This window comes from Balaenoptera borealis (genome assembly GCF_965194805.1).
Source record: "Balaenoptera borealis genome assembly, chromosome: 3".
Taxonomy (NCBI): domain Eukaryota; kingdom Metazoa; phylum Chordata; class Mammalia; order Artiodactyla; family Balaenopteridae; genus Balaenoptera; species Balaenoptera borealis.
Genome location: NC_138866.1, coordinates 111,827,019 through 111,843,475, shown reverse-complemented (window position 1 = coordinate 111,843,475; position 16,457 = coordinate 111,827,019). Strand labels below are relative to the sequence as shown.

The 16,457-nt window shown below is 36.9% G+C and overlaps 1 protein-coding gene across 1 annotated transcript in view; it reads left to right on the top strand.

The window, feature by feature from the left end:
• Positions 1-16,457, top strand: part of HERC1 (HECT and RLD domain containing E3 ubiquitin protein ligase family member 1) — a 227,558-nt gene that overhangs the window by 116,931 nt on the left and 94,170 nt on the right. Inside the window, exons 26-34 of the mRNA XM_082383545.1 lie at positions 2,267-2,535; positions 4,221-4,436; positions 5,081-5,201; positions 5,438-5,675; positions 5,827-6,011; positions 9,760-9,915; positions 11,793-11,899; positions 12,438-12,548; positions 15,276-15,452. Coding sequence (XP_082239671.1) covers positions 2,267-2,535; positions 4,221-4,436; positions 5,081-5,201; positions 5,438-5,675; positions 5,827-6,011; positions 9,760-9,915; positions 11,793-11,899; positions 12,438-12,548; positions 15,276-15,452 — 1,580 coding nt within the window. The remainder of the gene's footprint in view (positions 1-2,266; positions 2,536-4,220; positions 4,437-5,080; positions 5,202-5,437; positions 5,676-5,826; positions 6,012-9,759; positions 9,916-11,792; positions 11,900-12,437; positions 12,549-15,275; positions 15,453-16,457) is intronic.

The following is a 16,457-nucleotide window of genomic DNA, read 5'->3' as shown; positions in this document are numbered from 1 at the left end:
TAGGCAGGCAGTTGAAATTCCCATGGATCAGTGATTTGTGAGTTGATTAACAACAGGAATATGTAAGACCACCTCCCATAAACTTAAAGAATAATTTAGAAAAGATCATTTTCTTTGAGCCTCTGTTTCCTCAACTGAGGCAATTGGACTAGATAATCTTTAAGGTCGCTTTTACTTCTATGGTTCTAGCATTAACTCTCTGCACATTTTATTTTCATTTTGAAAAGTAATTTATAAGTATTGGAAGATTGAAGAACTTTTTATTCTGAAGTTTTATTATTGAACCAACAAGCTCAATGCTGAGAGACAAAAAATATCATTTGTAAGTTAAGGTTAAATCCAGAGTCTGAATTTGGGATGCTTAAGGAAGTGGAAAATGATTATTTCTTTTTTTTTCTTTTTTTCCACATTAGCCCCTCCTTTATCCTTTAAATATCATTTTAATTTAATACATTATGCATCCATGACATTTTTCTTTGGATTTTTACCTTTTCTGTTTTACATGGGAAAATATTCAGCTATACAGTTTGGGGAAATTTTCAGATTGGTTATTTTTTATGTTCAGTAGAACTGAAAATCCAACATTTTTTAATCTTAAGAATTCTTGCTAAAATATAGAAGGCAGATAAACCATATATTCTTTGCCATTCTAAATTATTTTAGTAGAATGCATATAAATTATTTCATAGCTACTTTATAATATTAACTGCCTATTGTGGATTTCTGTGTCTCATTTTGAAGTCCTGGGGTTTTCCTGACAGTGTAATAATTCAAAAATAATTTATACAGTCAATATTGTATTAGTTCATTTTCTCTGTGGGCATTAGTGTTTAAGTAGTCCTCTTCCCAAATCTTTTCCATCTAGTATGTAACAAATATAATTTTTGTAATGCATATTTTATTAAGTACCTCAAGATTCATTCCTAATAGAAAAATTTGGTATATTCACAGAATGAGATATTATACAGCTCTCAAACAAATGAACCATGGCTACATGGAATAATGTGAATGAGTATTAGCAATATTATACTGAATGCAAAGTAATGTCCAAAAAGACTACATAAAATGATACTTTTTTATAAAGTCACAAACAACTAACACTAAACATTATTTGTCTTGGGAATACATATAAGATAAAACAATATTTAACAACAATAAAAGCAAAGGAGTGATAATGAAATCCTTAGGTGGGAGGACACAGGGGAGAGATGGGTTGGGGGAAAGAACAGATAGGTAGTATTCTGCCAGTTTTCTAGTTCTTGTGTTCACATTTATTATAAATAAATATAAATACAAAAGCAGGCCATGCATGGACCAGTGATGAGAGTATATCATGAGCCAAGGAGTATGATTAATTTAACTCATGTACCTGAGATCAATTAAATCAAAAAAGACAAAACGTGTAAGAATTAGACATTTATATATTTTTTTAAAGCCACTATTGGCACATGCCTTGGACAGTTGTTGTGATAAAACATATTAACATTTTTGCTGTCCAGTGTAAAGATTTTAGCCTAGAAAATGCCCACTGGCAAAACTAATGGTATTGTATTTAGCCACTATTGTTAACACCACTTGGTAATTTTATGTAGCTATCACTTTATAGTTAATCTTATATATTCTTGTCTGTGAAACTTTGCTTCCTTTATATAGGAGTTTCACAACCTGAAATAAATGTGCATATTACACAGTGAAAATGTTCCTTATATTAATGAAACCAAGGGTGATATTTATGTCTCCTTTTTGTGTAAGTTTACTTGCCCTTCTGTATTCATTTTTTGGTAATATTTCATTGCAGATATGTACACATTTTGCACAGTCTTAACTCACTCTTTGCAATGATAATGTTAAATCAGATGAAATCCTATTACTATTAGGTCTTACCAGCAGTGTCCTAAGTGCCGAGTTCCATTCTGGTCATAAATGATGGTCTGGTTTAATACTGCAGAGCATTTTAAGCTAAGCATTTTGACAGCAGCTTCTGCCTTTCTTTTTCTTGTGGCAACATGTTGCTAAAGCGCTTACAGAGACACTGGTACATTAAACAGGGCTTTCCCTTTGTTTTCTTACATTGCTGTAATTTTTGTTTGTTTGTTGTTTTTTACCAAAGCATTTTGCTCAGATTCACTTAATGCATGCATGTATTCAAACAGTAGTATCCATTTCTCACCAGTCGGTATGATAGCAACACTCAGCTCTCATCTAGTTTCAGAATATATGCTCTACTTGGTCATCACTGATGCGTTTTTGTTCTGTTTGTATGTAGGTCCTATGCATAATCAATTGGAAACCCTGAGCGACTCTTGGGCGCGCCTGAAACATAACAGAGACTGGTTGTGCAACTCCTCTAACTCCTTTGAGTCTGATTTTGATCTTACCAAGTCTTTGGGAGTTCACACTTTGATTGAAAATGTTGTAAGCTTTGTGAGTGGAGATGTGGGGAATGCCCCAGGTTTTAAAGAGCCAGAGGAAAGTATGTCTACAAGTCCCCAGGCCTCCATCATTGCAATGGAACAGCAACAGTTAAGGGCAGAAGTAAGTCTTTGATATTTACTACTTGTGAGGGACTATGGAAACTTAAACTGAACCACTGAATGTACAATTGTAGGAAAAACTTTTCCTTTTCTTCTATTCCTTGCCTCCCCCTTTCCTTCACTTGAGCTTTTTGATGTTGCTATCTTAACCAAAGCAACCTGATAGTTTGTTTGAAGTGAACAGTAGTACACAAGATACTCTAATCACTAAGTCTTTGCTTGTCTCCTAGAAACTAGAGTGAAATTTGTTGGTGACCATGCAGATCTGCTCTTAGAGTCCCCATTTTTGACCCATTTGTCTCCATTTAAAAAGGGCTAGATTAGAACACCATGCTAATGATAAATGCTAAAATTAGTGAGCATTGCCTCCAAATATCTCCCTCAAAATATTTATTAATGATTGTGGTTTCAACATGTCCTCAAATTCTTTGATACTCTTCCCTCCAGGAGGTGGAGCTTAATTTTCCTCCTCTTGAGAGTAAGCTGGAATTAGTGACTTAGAGCTAATAAAGTATGAAAAGGGGAAAAAAATACAGTAATTTTACATTGCAGAAACCTGGCAGACATCACCTTAACCAAGTGATCAAGATTAATATCACCAATAATAAGTTATGGTGATATCATGTACCCTGATAATAATGTGATGAGAGGGAGACTTTATAGTATTCGTCCCCAAATCCATACCTGTAGTCCAAACATGAGAAAACATCAGGCAAACCCAAATTGAGGGACATTCTATAAAATACACAAACAGCCCTTCATAGACGTCAAGGTCATGAAAAACAAAGACAGAAACTGTCACAGACTAAAGGAGACAAGACAACTAAATGCAACGTGATATCCTGATTTGGATCCTGGAACATAAAAGGGACATTATGGGAACTCTGGTGAAATCCAAATAAATTCTGTGGTTTAGTCAGTAGTGTTGTACCAATGTTAATTTGTTTTCATAAATATACCATAGTTTTGTAAGATACTAACATTAGGAGAAGCTTGGGGAAAGGTATACAGGAACTATCTACCATCTTTACAATTCTTCTATAGATATAAAATTATTTCAAAATAAAAAGTTTATTTTTTTTTTAAAAAAGGAGGGTAGGCCAATGGACTGCTGTGGTGGATATTTGTCTTCCTAGGGAGGATAGAGCCAGAAGTTCAAGAGAACCACAGAGAAACCTTTTGGAAATACTTCTAATTCTTGAACTAAAGAGTATTCATTCTATATAATGTTGTAAGGAAAGGAAGCAGTATCCATACTACTTGATGCTTTTGAAATCACGTATATCTCCTCACGAGCATCACAATAGCTCTGTGAGTAGATTAAAGTACTATTAGCCTCATTTTATACACGAAGAAACTGAGACTCAGGAAATTGAGTTTCCCAAGGCTACACAGTCGTTGGAATACTCTGGCCTTGAAACTAGATCTCCTACATCCAAATTTACTACTTTTCCCATTGTACTGTGTAGCCTCTTGTATACTGAAGTGTGCTTATAGAGATCTTAGAGATATTTTAATTTTTAAAGTCATAATAGTAAAATAAATGTTTATCTTAATAGAATAGATTCCTAAGAAATATCAGAATTTTCTGTGTGCTAAGAAATATATTGTCTGTGATGTACAGAGTTATTTGTGTCTCAGTTCAGTGAAGAATTCTAAAATATGTTTATTTTACTTTTTCTCAAGCTTCGTTTAGAGGCACTTCATCAGATCCTTGTACTATTGTCTGGAATGGAAGAAAAAGGTAACATCTCTCTGACAGGAAGCAGATCAAGCTCAGGTTTCCAGTCATCCACTCTGCTCACATCTGTGAGGCTGCAGTTTCTGGCAGGGTGTTTCGGTTTAGGCACTGATGGACACGCAGGAGCCAAAGGAGAGAGTGGCCGATTGCATCACTATCAGGTAGATGACAGAACTGTCATGCGAGGATGACACCTTTCAGTATATTCAGACTTTAACTGCATTTTTACAACACCAGTTTAATAATGCTAAACTTTTTGGTGTTTAGAATTGAGGTTTAAAAATATAAAGACCTAAGTGACTTAAAGATACCTCATTGGTTTAGTTTCTTGAGTATAGCTGGGTTTAGATAAGCCATTAGGTAAGCCATGGTACTGTTGTACTTTTAGATTCTTTGCCGGCTCAGTTTTATTAACCCTTAGCCAAATTGCATAGAGGTAGATCTAAGTTGGGATAGGGATTGGTGTTTGGGAGGATGAGTTTCAAGAATTTACATTTTAGACTTGATCATTTTACCTAGTTTCTCTGATTGCTTGAACTGTTTTTTTGAAGTGTTGTCTTTATGTCTTCCATGTTTAGAGAGGAAAAATGCTTTGTGGGAAAGGAGACACATTATATAGAATCAAGAATTTTCAAGCATTGAAAAATAAATTTATTATAAAACTTTTATATACTGAAATATACTAAATAATTAAAAACCACAATAGGGCTCTAGCATAGGCTAGGAATAAAATGCTTTTACTTTCATTTGGGTAGAAAGTGTTGTTGTTGTTAATAGAAAAGGTAAATCTTTGTGTGTAATTTAGGATGGGATCAGAGCAGCTAAGAGAAATATTCAGATTGAAATCCAGATGGCTGTGCATAAGATTTATCAACAATTGTCTGCTACTCTGGAGAGAGCCCTGCAAGCAAACAAGCATCACATTGGTGAGTAACTGCACATGCAAATATAAGGTGCAAGTAACATTTTGGTCTGAGGTTATGCTAGGTAGCTAATGTTCTGTGTTTAACATTAGGTCAGCTTATAGGTAAAGAATAAATACTTGAAAGTGTAATAGTGTTCCATACTACTATTTATATTTTGGAATATGATTTATTTTAGTAAATGCTTTGTTAACTTCAAAGAAGATTCTCAACTGCCTTTCTTTCTTTCTTCTTTTTAGAAGCCCAGCAGCGTCTCCTTTTGGTTACAGTTTTTGCCCTGAGTGTTCACTATCAACCAGTAGATGTTTCTTTGGCGATTTCCACTGGTCTGCTAAATGTATTGTCTCAGTTATGTGGCACAGACACCATGCTAGGACAACCTCTTCAGTTGTTGCCAAAAACGGGTGTTTCCCAGCTAAGCACAGCTTTAAAAGTGGCTAGTACAAGATTGCTCCAGATTCTAGCCATCACTACAGGGTGAGCATTGTAGATGTCTTGGTAGAACTGTGTGGGGCCTGGTCTTTCACATTTTAGTGATTTCCATTTCACCGTTATCTCCTTCATTTGTTTAAGCACATTTGCCCTTCTGTGTAATTACCGTTTATTTTTTTCCTGTTATTTCATGTAGGACCTATGCTGATAAACTGAGCCCCAAGGTAGTTCAATCTTTGTTGGATCTACTCTGTAGTCAGTTGAAGAATTTGTTGTCCCAGGCCGGTGTACTACTTATGGCCTCTTTTGGAGAAGGAGAAGAGGGTGAAGAAGAAAAGAAAATTGACTCCAGTGGAGAAACTGAGAAGAGAGACTTCAGAGGTATCTTAAATCTTTTTTCTCTGTCATTATTTACAAGCATTTATTGAATCCACATTGTGTGAATATCATTAGAATGTAGAGTTCTTTCTATTGTGAGGCATGAGAGGATTTTTATTTGTTCATTTAGAAACCCCTTTTTTCTCCAAATATGTATGGTTTAGAGGTACCTCTGACTGAACTTCCTCTCCTTAGAGTTGGTTAACCCTGATGTAGCAACTGTACCACTCAGTGTCTAAGTTCAGCCTCTCCTTGGCTGTTGTGGCTCTAGAACTTAGAGGTTCTAGGTGACTGATTTCCCCAGATTCTGTTCTTGTAGCATTTGATCCTGACAGCCCATCTCTTGGGTTGCATTCTTGTTTTAAGTGTTCCCCCAGGACCAAGGGTTTTAATATTTGGGAATTGGATTAGAATTAGGGGAGCTGAACTTCTTGCTAGGCTGTTCTGTTCTCTAGTCACTAAAAAATTCTTCATTATACTTAGCTGTAATAATTTTTGCTTGCTGTAATATGGTCATCTCCTTATAGCTTTTAAAAACTATAGTGAACATTGTGGGAATTCCCTCATGGTCCAGTGGGTAGGACTCTGTGCTTTTGCTGCTGAGGGTGCGGGTTCAAACCCTGGTTGGGAAACTAAGATCCTGCAAGCTGCATGGCACAGCCAAAAAAAAAAAAAAAAAAAAACTATAGTGAACATTGTATTTCAGTAGAACGTAAACCCTGAACAGGAGAGTGAACCTTGTATTTCAGTAGAACGTAAACCCTGAACAGGAGAACTACTATACATGTCTGTTATATATTAAGGGAATAAAGGTCTAAAACAGGTCATTTATTCGATGTCTTATTACCTTAATAAGCTCTGGGAGCCATTAAATCCTTTCTGGATCAGATAGATACATAGATAGATAAAAATAAGAGTAATAGACCCAACCTTCCAGGACTGTTGTGAGAATTAAATAATTTAATACTTGTAAAGGACTTAGAGCAGTGTCTAGCACATAGTAAGAGCTCAATGAATGTTAATGTTAATATTGGAATATTATAATAAATAATATTTAAATAAATAAAGTAGTACTTAATATTAATACTGTATAGATAGGTGGGTGGATAAAGGAATATGCTGGGGATACAAAAATGACAAAACATTATCTCTGCCCTCAAGGACCTTCTAGGGAAATGAGGAAGGTAGATGTTTAAACAGATAATTACAGTGTAATACAATAAGCTCAGAAGAAATAGCTAAATGTCTTAGGTCAGAATCTAGGAGGATGTATGAGTCTAATTTAGGGCTAGCTTTTGGTCTCAGAGGCTGAACCTCTGGCAAGTTACTTCTTTATATAGCAAGTATGTTGCTTATACAAAGAGCATGGGCAGACTCAGAAGGTATGATAAAATAAAAACAGGCTTTTAATGCCACCTCCCTTTTTCCTGAGATCCCGTTTGGGGATACAGGGTTGTTCAGGTAGTAGTTTCTTACCACTCTGTTGAGTACTGCACCTATGGACGGCAGGGAAGACACAGTAGAGTTACTTCTCAGCCTGTAGCTCCCCAAGAAAACTGGATCCTTCCATATCCAGTAAAAAAAGAAACTGTGATGAATCTCAGCAGGTGTAACAGCAGACTGAGTCCACGTCCATTCCCCTCAGGTTGCACCCATTCTATTTATGGGGATGGCTGGGAGTGAGACAGATTCTAGTCAGTGGTGGCCAGGCATTCAGAGACAGGTGGACCAGGTATTAATAACTCCACATACTCTCTAAAATACTTAACTGAAAGTAAGGTGTACTCTTCATTTCAAACGTAGTACTGTTACTGAAACACAAACTGTATCATCAAGTTGTATTAACCAGCTTTATATTTAAGGTCTCCAGGCTTTAATTAATTTAATTAATTTAGTGTTGTGTTACAGAAATACTTGCTGGGAGTGAGAGTGGGGTAGGATGGAGGCCTCCTAAAAGAGATTTTCCCAGGGATCTCTACCAAGAGAGAAAGTTTCATGGAAGAGGTGGCTTTGAACTGGATTTTGAAGGAATGTGTAGGAACAAGGTTGGAGTGAGATGTAGGTACCTAGGGCAGACTAATAATTTTATATTCTTCAAACTAATATAATAAATGTTTGTATATTAGCAAAGACTAAAGAAGTAAAGAAGAGGTAGAGTACTGTGAAGAGGAAATGTAGAGAAGGAGCTCTTAGCTTTTTCTCTAATTATCCCTAGCAGGTTAGTTCTGTCATAGACCTGCACACCCATCTCAGCAAAACAAAAGCCCTCTAGTTAAAGAGATGTCTATGAAGATAGATTAATGGCTATTCAGACATGCCATTTGGCAGGGGGTGGTCTCCCCTCTATCACAAGTGATTTGTCTGTGTATTTCTTAATTTGATGTGCCAGGATCTCCCTGAAAGGAGTGCCTGTCCAAATTGTTATGATTTTCCATGTTTTAATGCCCCTTAGGGATTGACATCTGGGAATCTACCCCACTGGCAAACTTCTTCACCCAGGCTTTGAGTGGGTCTTAGCCAGGCTAGGGAGGTATGAAAGTTGTTGGACGATATGAGAACATGGCATGTTAGAGGAAGAGCAGAAAGTTCTTTGGCTTCAAAGTGTACAGGGGGGAGGGAAGCTATTACAGAGAAACTATTAGAGAGGTGATAAGAGTGTTGATACTGGTGGGAAAATTGGGATGATTGTTTAGAGCAAGTTTGTGGAAAGATCCTTTACATAGAGTTTAAGGTCAGGCAAACCAGACCCAGGCCTAGAAATTTGTTTCTTTGTAGAATATGAAAACACAAAGTCTTTTTTAGAGATTAATTCTTTTTTTTTTTTTTGTAATATTTATTCATCTATTTTTGGCTGCGGCGGGTCTTAGTTGCAGCACGCGGGATCTTTTGTTGCGGTGCGCAGGCTTCTCTCTAGTTGTGGCGTGCGGGCTCCAGAGCGCATGGACCCTGTAGTTTGCTGCACGTGGGCTTAGTTGCTCCGCAGCATGCGGGATCTTAGTTCCCCGACCAGCGATCGAACCCATGTACCCTGCTTTGGAAGGCGGATTCTTAACCACTGGACCACCAGGGAAGTCCTGAGATGTAATTCTTAATTTGACTGGGGCAGAGGGTAGGGGAGGTGGTGGACAGATGATGGACTTTTTGAAAATGTGATCAAAGTTGTCAACTTTCTTACCAGGCAAATGCACACACAGACACAGTTTTGTTTGTTTTTTTTTAACGAATATTTTTCAGTTTGAGGCATTATTTTATTTTACTTTATCTTTGGCCATGCAGCGTGGCTCATGGGATCTTAGTTCCCCAACAAAGGATTGAACCCAGGCCCTCAGCAGTGAAAGTGCCGAGTCCTAACCACTGGAGTGCCATGGAATTCCCCAGACAGTTTTTCATACAATTTTAGGGGGTTTACAGACCATCTCCCTCAAATTCTATCTAGTAGAACTCTAGACTTGGATAGAGAACTGTTACTTTTTAGAATAGCAGTAAAAAAAGAAAAATGCACAAAACCAAGTACACATACTTTATTCTAGCAGGCTCATTGTTACTGTACACAGTTGTAAAAGATGTTATGTTTGACTTTATATTCTGACCTTTCTCCTGTTTTTTAAGTTTTAAAAATTCAGCAGCTAACTGACAACCTAGGTTTTGAGTTAGGCGTGTGCTTACTGCACTCTAAGTGTAAGTTATTTGATATAAGACTGTTTCCTGTTGGATTTTGGTTGTAATGTAGACTCGTCTGTTCACTCTTTAGCTGCTCTTAGGAAACAACGCGCAGCCGAACTGCATCTGGGGGATTTTCTAGTTTTTCTTCGCAGAGTTGTATCTTCAAAAGCAATTCAGTCAAAAATGGCTTCCCCAAAGTGGACAGAGGTGCTTTTAAATATAGCATCTCAGAAATGTTCTTCAGGTATGTGACCTTTGTCTTATTTTACAGTATTTTGTACATCACCTGTGTTTTATTCAGATAAGAACATTGGATACTTGACCTTGATTTTATGGCTTTTCTTTCTTGTTTTATGAGTACTTATTTGATTGAAAGAAGAGTAATCTCAGGAGTAAAAATTGAGAGGAATTAATAATAGAAGGTAGCACTGGAGAAGATCATGGATTTAATGCAGAGAACTTGGCTCTAGTTCAGATTACAATAATAAAAATAAGCAGAGAACATCCTGTTTAATATGATAATTTGACACAGATTTTGAGTTTACTTCTTGGATTATCAAAATGCAGATCGGAGTTTGTCTGTTCTTTCTTATCATGATATGATTTCTGTTGCCTTGATTTGTAACTTCTGATTGTATGCTATCTATGAGAGTTCCATATAATAAGCTTAATTCCTGGTTCTTAGCCTAAAAGTCTGGTCTGCTTGCATAGATTACTATCAGTCCTTTCCTAATCTGTTTTTTTTTTATTGTGATAAATATGCATAAAATAAAATTTACCATTTTAACCACTTAAGTGTACAATTCAGTGACATTAAGTACATTCACAATGTTGCTCAACCATCACTACTCTCCATTTCCAGAACTTTCTCATCATCCCTAGTCTTTCTTAAATGTGCTGAAACATAATATAGTCTTCTATGGTACATGCTGTTTTATATGTATACACTCTCAATATAGTTTATTGGTGTTTCTTTTTACTTTTTTTAATGTGTATTCAATTTTTAAAAAATTCAGATCCTGTATCTTTAAGATTGGCGTAAACAAAAAAAGAATACAGACAACTTATTATTAACATAACAGCTACAGTTATTAACTGCAAAAATACAGTAAAATGGAGTCATACTAAATGTTAATGTTCTTACAGCAGAATTATCCCAGTCATTTTGTGGTAGCAAATTCTGGCAAGAAATTCATTTGTTGTTAAAAGTATTTAAAGAATTTCCAAAACTGATCAGCTGTGCTGCAAATAAAACAGCAGTTTATTCAAAAGAGCCCTTACCTTTCTCTTATTTTCTTAAAAGATCTGCCATTTACAGGTAACTACTATTTTCAGATCAGTTGTTCAAACCAGGATTCTTCTGTAAATACACATCTTAGCTTTATATCTAGTAAGTTTATACTCATTTTCCCAACAGTTTTTCTTAACTAGTATAACTTACAATAGCTTTTTTTCTCCTTTAATAAGGTAAGCCTTCTGTAATATTGATTAAGTTCTTAAGAGTATGAAGAAAAATCAGATATTCATTTATTTCTACTGGTTGTGTTGTAGTAATGGATAGAAAAAAGAGCATCAGTATCCTGTCTGTATCTTTGCTTACTTTAGAAAAGTACAAACTGCTTACTCCCCATTAACCCTGTGAGGCCGTCAGGGCATAGATGCAGTCAGAAGCAATTAAAGGCGATGATAAGTCTGAGCTTCAGAGATTAACAGACCTGTCATTTACAATTCTACTTCTGTCTCTACTGAGCTGTGTGGCTTTGGTCAAGTTACTTAACTTCTCTGAGCCTCAGTTTCCTCATCAGTAAAATAGGGATATAATGTAGGATTTGTGAGGATCAACAGAGTTATTAATGTATATGAAATGCATAGCACAGTACTTGGCACAGGTAGTTATTATAGTGCTGTTCCCTTACATACATAAAAACTGAAACACAAACATGGATATTCATATACATTAATGGATATGGGATGAATCCAGAATTCTTGTGATAATATGCTGAAGTGAAGTCTGTTCCATCCTAAATACTTAGCAGCCTCAGAGATTTTTTTCAAGAGGTTTATTTAAACTTTGAATTTAAGTCACATTTATAATAAGAAAATGTCTTTTTCCCCCTCCAGGAATTCCTCTAGTTGGTAACTTAAGAACGAGGCTCCTTGCACTTCATGTCCTTGAGGCTGTGCTACCAGCTTGTGAATCTGGTGTAGAAGATGATCAAATGGCCCAGGTTTCTATTTTTAAAGTTATTAGAAGATGTTCTTTACATGTGCAACATGATGCACCGAAAATCTAAACTCATGGTCTCTTCAGTTGTAAATGTGTCATTTATTCAATAGCACGACTTCCACTTCTGAGATTGCTTTTTAAATTTTTTCATCTCTAAGCAAGGAGAAAGAGAAATTAAGTGAGTTATGGGATGTGAGGAGTAGTGGTATAGTGAATACTTTCAAGGTCAGAAAGAAAGGAAAATTTGTGGAATTTCTTCCTAGGTTTGGGCATCTAGAGAGAAAGATGTGAGGCTGCATGGCCTCATCAGAGGTCCATATAGTGGGGCAACATGAGGACAGTCGAACCCACTTTGTAGTGGGTTAATGGTCTTTCTAAAAAATGATATTTAACTTGCATCCACCCAAAGTAGCTGTCAGACATTGGTATAATTAAATCTCACATGTGACTTAATGTTATAGTTACATGATTTATCTTTTCTAAAAATAGTTAAAATGATCCTTTACAAATTTTATCATTCTTTTTCCTTCAATAAATAGGTTGTTGAACGTCTGTTTTCCCTCCTGTCGGATTGTATGTGGGAGACACCCATTGCTCAGGCCAAATATGCTATTCAGATAAAGGAAAAAGAACAAGAAATAAAATTACAGGTACTTGATTCTTCCAAAAAGGTATTTTTAGACAGACATGTGAATATCTTGTCACCTGTCTCTGGATCCTTTCTCCTTTGAGAGACTTTGTTCTATCAGTTATTCAGTCTCTTCTTTGTACTGTGTCTCCTTCTCCACTGGTTCTTTCCCCTCAGTTTATAAACATCTCTTATTCCCACCCTTCTAAATTTATTTTTTATCCATGAAGCCTTCCCTATATTCTCTCATCGTTCATTGCTAAGCTTCTGGGAAGAGTAATCTTGTATATGTTTAAGTCACTTCCTTACTTCTCATTATCTTTTCAGCCCAATTGTTTATCTTCCATCAAAGCACTGAAATTAAATGACAGAGGTAGGTGTTATTGGTAATACAGTGTACGGCTTTTTATCCACAGCTTACTTGACCTCTGGAAACTCTAGCCTTCTGTTGTTTTCAAAACACTACTTTCTCCTAGATCCCCTCTGCCAATCCTGATTCCCTCTGGAGGCATCTCTTTGGTGTGACTTTCTCCTTGCCTCCATCCCAAATTCCAGTGTTCCTCAGAGTTCTGTCTTTAGCTTTTCCAGCAGTCTCAGTCATACCCACGACCATTTTCACTACATGCACTGCCTTCCAAACTTGAATGATAGCCCAGGTGTCTCTCCTTCAAACCTTTCTCTTTTTCTTCCTATCCCATTTTTATTGGTGGCACTAACACTCAACTAACTTTTCAAACTGAATTCCTGGGAATTCTCCTAATGTCCCCACCCATATGGTCCCTAGAACTCATTGATTTTTACCTCCTAAATAGTTCTTGAATCCATCCATCTAGCTACCTTAATCTTTCTATTAGTTTTCATGATTCCACACTTTTTCTGGTTTTCCTTCTGTCCCAGTACAATGGCCTCTTCTTCTCATCCTCTTTTATTTATATTTCCTCTTCTGTTTAATCTAACTGCTGGAGTATCCCAAGGCTTGGTCCCAAGACCCCTTTTTTTCTTCAACTGTCACTTCCATTCCATTTCCTGTAGCCAGCAAAACCTTTTTCAGAACCGTATGCCATTGATTTTTAATTCCTTTTTTGACATTTTTCCTGAATTCCAGACATGTACCCATCTTCTGCTTGCCTTACGACTTGAATAACAGTGTCATAGGCCTCTCGTACTTAGTAGCATCCGTAGTTCTGTTACATCTTGTTCCTGCCCCAGGCTTTCCCAGTAAGTGACTCAACCAGAAAACCAAGGAGTCATCCTTGATTCCTCTCTTTCTATCACACACACCCACATTTTCTCTGTCCGTACAATCTCCAAGTCCTGTTGACTTCTCTGTTAAGACTTAACTTGAATTTTCCGCCTCCTCATTCCTCTGCCATCACCCTACTCCAAGCCACTACCATCTCTGGCCTGGATTATGCAATATTCTCCTAACTGGTCTTTCTGCTTCCATTGTTAACTCCCTATAGTCCGTTCTCTACACAGGCTCCAGTGTGATCTTTTAACATTATAAATCAGAGCATGTTCGTCCTCTGCTTAAAAAACCCATCAGTGGTTTTTAATCATTCTTGGGATAAATTCTAGAACTCCTTGTTCTCTCCTCTTTGCTCACTACACTGTGAACAACTTGCCTTCTTCCTGTGTCTTGAACACACTAAGCTTGTTCCTTCCTTTGGGCTTTGTGCCAGCTATTCTCTCTGCCTAGAATACTTCTCTCAGATATGTTTCTCAGAAGTCAACTTATTATTCATGTCTCAACTTAATTATCACTTCTTCATTGTCCTTTCCTGATCCTCAATCTAGAGTCAGTTGCCACACAGTCTTTATCACATCACCTTTTTTGATTTCATCATAGCACTTATTACCTGCTATTTCCTTGTTTATTTTCTATCTCCACCTTCTAAAATATAAGTTCTATGAGAGCAGAGACCTTATCTGTCTAGTATACTGCTGAGTATATAGGACCTGGTATAGTGCCTGGTACATAGTAGATGCTTATTAAATACCCATTGAGCAAATGAATGAATTTAAGTCCTCAGTATTTCTTACCTGAACTCTTGCAGTAAACTCCTGATTGTTCTCTCTGCTTTCATCCTGTATACTCCTGGTAAAACAATGTTTATAAAATATAGATCTGATAGTAGTTCCTCTGTATAAATCATTCTGTGTAGGCACTCCCTATTGTCTAGAGTAAAGAATAAACTTAGAATGGCATTGAAGGCCTTCCATGATTTTGTTCCTTCTTCTCTTTCTAGTTCCTTGTCCTCTTTCAGTCTCATCCTCCAGATATTCCATACTGCTTGCAATGCTTTAAATCAGTGAACTCTGTTTCACCTCCATGACTTGGCACATGCTGTACATACTGTCTTAAATTTCTTTCTGTACTTTGATCGGCTGCTTAATGCCTTCTCATCATTCAGGATTCAGCTCAGAAGTCATCCTCTTTTGAATGCTTACCTTATCCTTCCCAAGCCTGGTTAGAAACTTAACACTTATATGTTTCTGCTATACCTGTCATGTAACTTCTTTTATTCTCTCACTACAATGCTGGTGTTATTTATTTGTCTCTCTGTCCCCTGACTGAGCTGTAAGCTCTTCATGGGCAGGGACCATGCTGTATGTATGATTGTGTTCCATGGTCTGCACAGTAACTGGTACATAGTAGATAATAAATATTTGTGGAATCAACCCAAGGAGATCTCAGGAACTGAACCTGAGTTAGTTCAAAATACTGACCCAGTTTCCTTTCTGGTAGAAGCAGGGAGAGTTGGAGGAAGAAGATGAGAATCTTCCTATACAAGAAGTGTCCTTTGACCCAGAGAAAGCTCAGTGTTGCATAGTGGAGAGCGGACAGATTTTAACTCATGGCAGTGGAGGAAAAGGATATGGATTGGCATCAACTGGAGTAACTTCTGGGTGCTATCAGTGGAAGGTACGTAGAATTCCAAGTAGTTTTCAAAAGCATTTTATTTTTTAGTACTTTCCTCCTAGGTTATTATAAAAAACGTATGGAAAGACTATTGAAAAAATCATCTTATGTAAATGTTCTGTTACTATGTAAGATTTTAACATAAATGGAAACTCAGTGAAGAATATACAGAAACCCTGTATTATTTTTGTAACTCTCCTGTAATTGTAAAATTACCTCAAAAAATTTTTTAAGTGTAAGGTTGAAAAATCATAATCATCCCTTCCATGAGGGGTCACACAGTGCACACTCAGCAACGAAAATGCAGTAACATATGTGTGATGTTTCTTCCTGGGAGAGCGTATTAGAGACTGAGTGCCCAACATTTTTATTGAGTGCTGGTCACATACTCTCTGCCTGGCCTTTTTTAGATTCCCAGAAAGAAAGCGGGTTTTTAGCATAAACCATATTGTCATACAGTCTAAGCACAATAAGCCACCAATATCGGTCAGGGAGATTTTTTATCAGTGTAGGGAACTATTTACCAGACAAGTTCCCAGGTGCCAGCCAAGGACCAACATTGCAAGCAGACATTTCTAAGGATAGCAGTCTCTGCTGTGTTACTTCTTTTTTTGCACAGTCCACCTCCTTGGCTGGCTCTTGGCCACAGTGTTTTTACAATAAAATTAATATTATTAGCTGGTAGGACCCCAGAAAGCAGGGTGAGACTGACCTCCAGTACTGACTTAGGGGTCTTAGACTTAGCCAGTTAAAACAAATCTCATTAATTGTAAAGGTCTATCTTAAAAAGTCAAGTGACTTTGTCCTTAAATTTAGCACAGCACAACTCTGGCCAGTCCAGGGTTCAGAATAGGGTGCATATACAAAAAGTACAATTCCAGAGGTCATACGTGGTATCCCTGGAAATGAGTTTATAATTGTTAAGATATCCCTAATCAGGATATACAGTAGTCAGGCATAACAAGTTAACAGGACCCCAGTGTGATCTCCCATCAGGGGGCCTCCCAC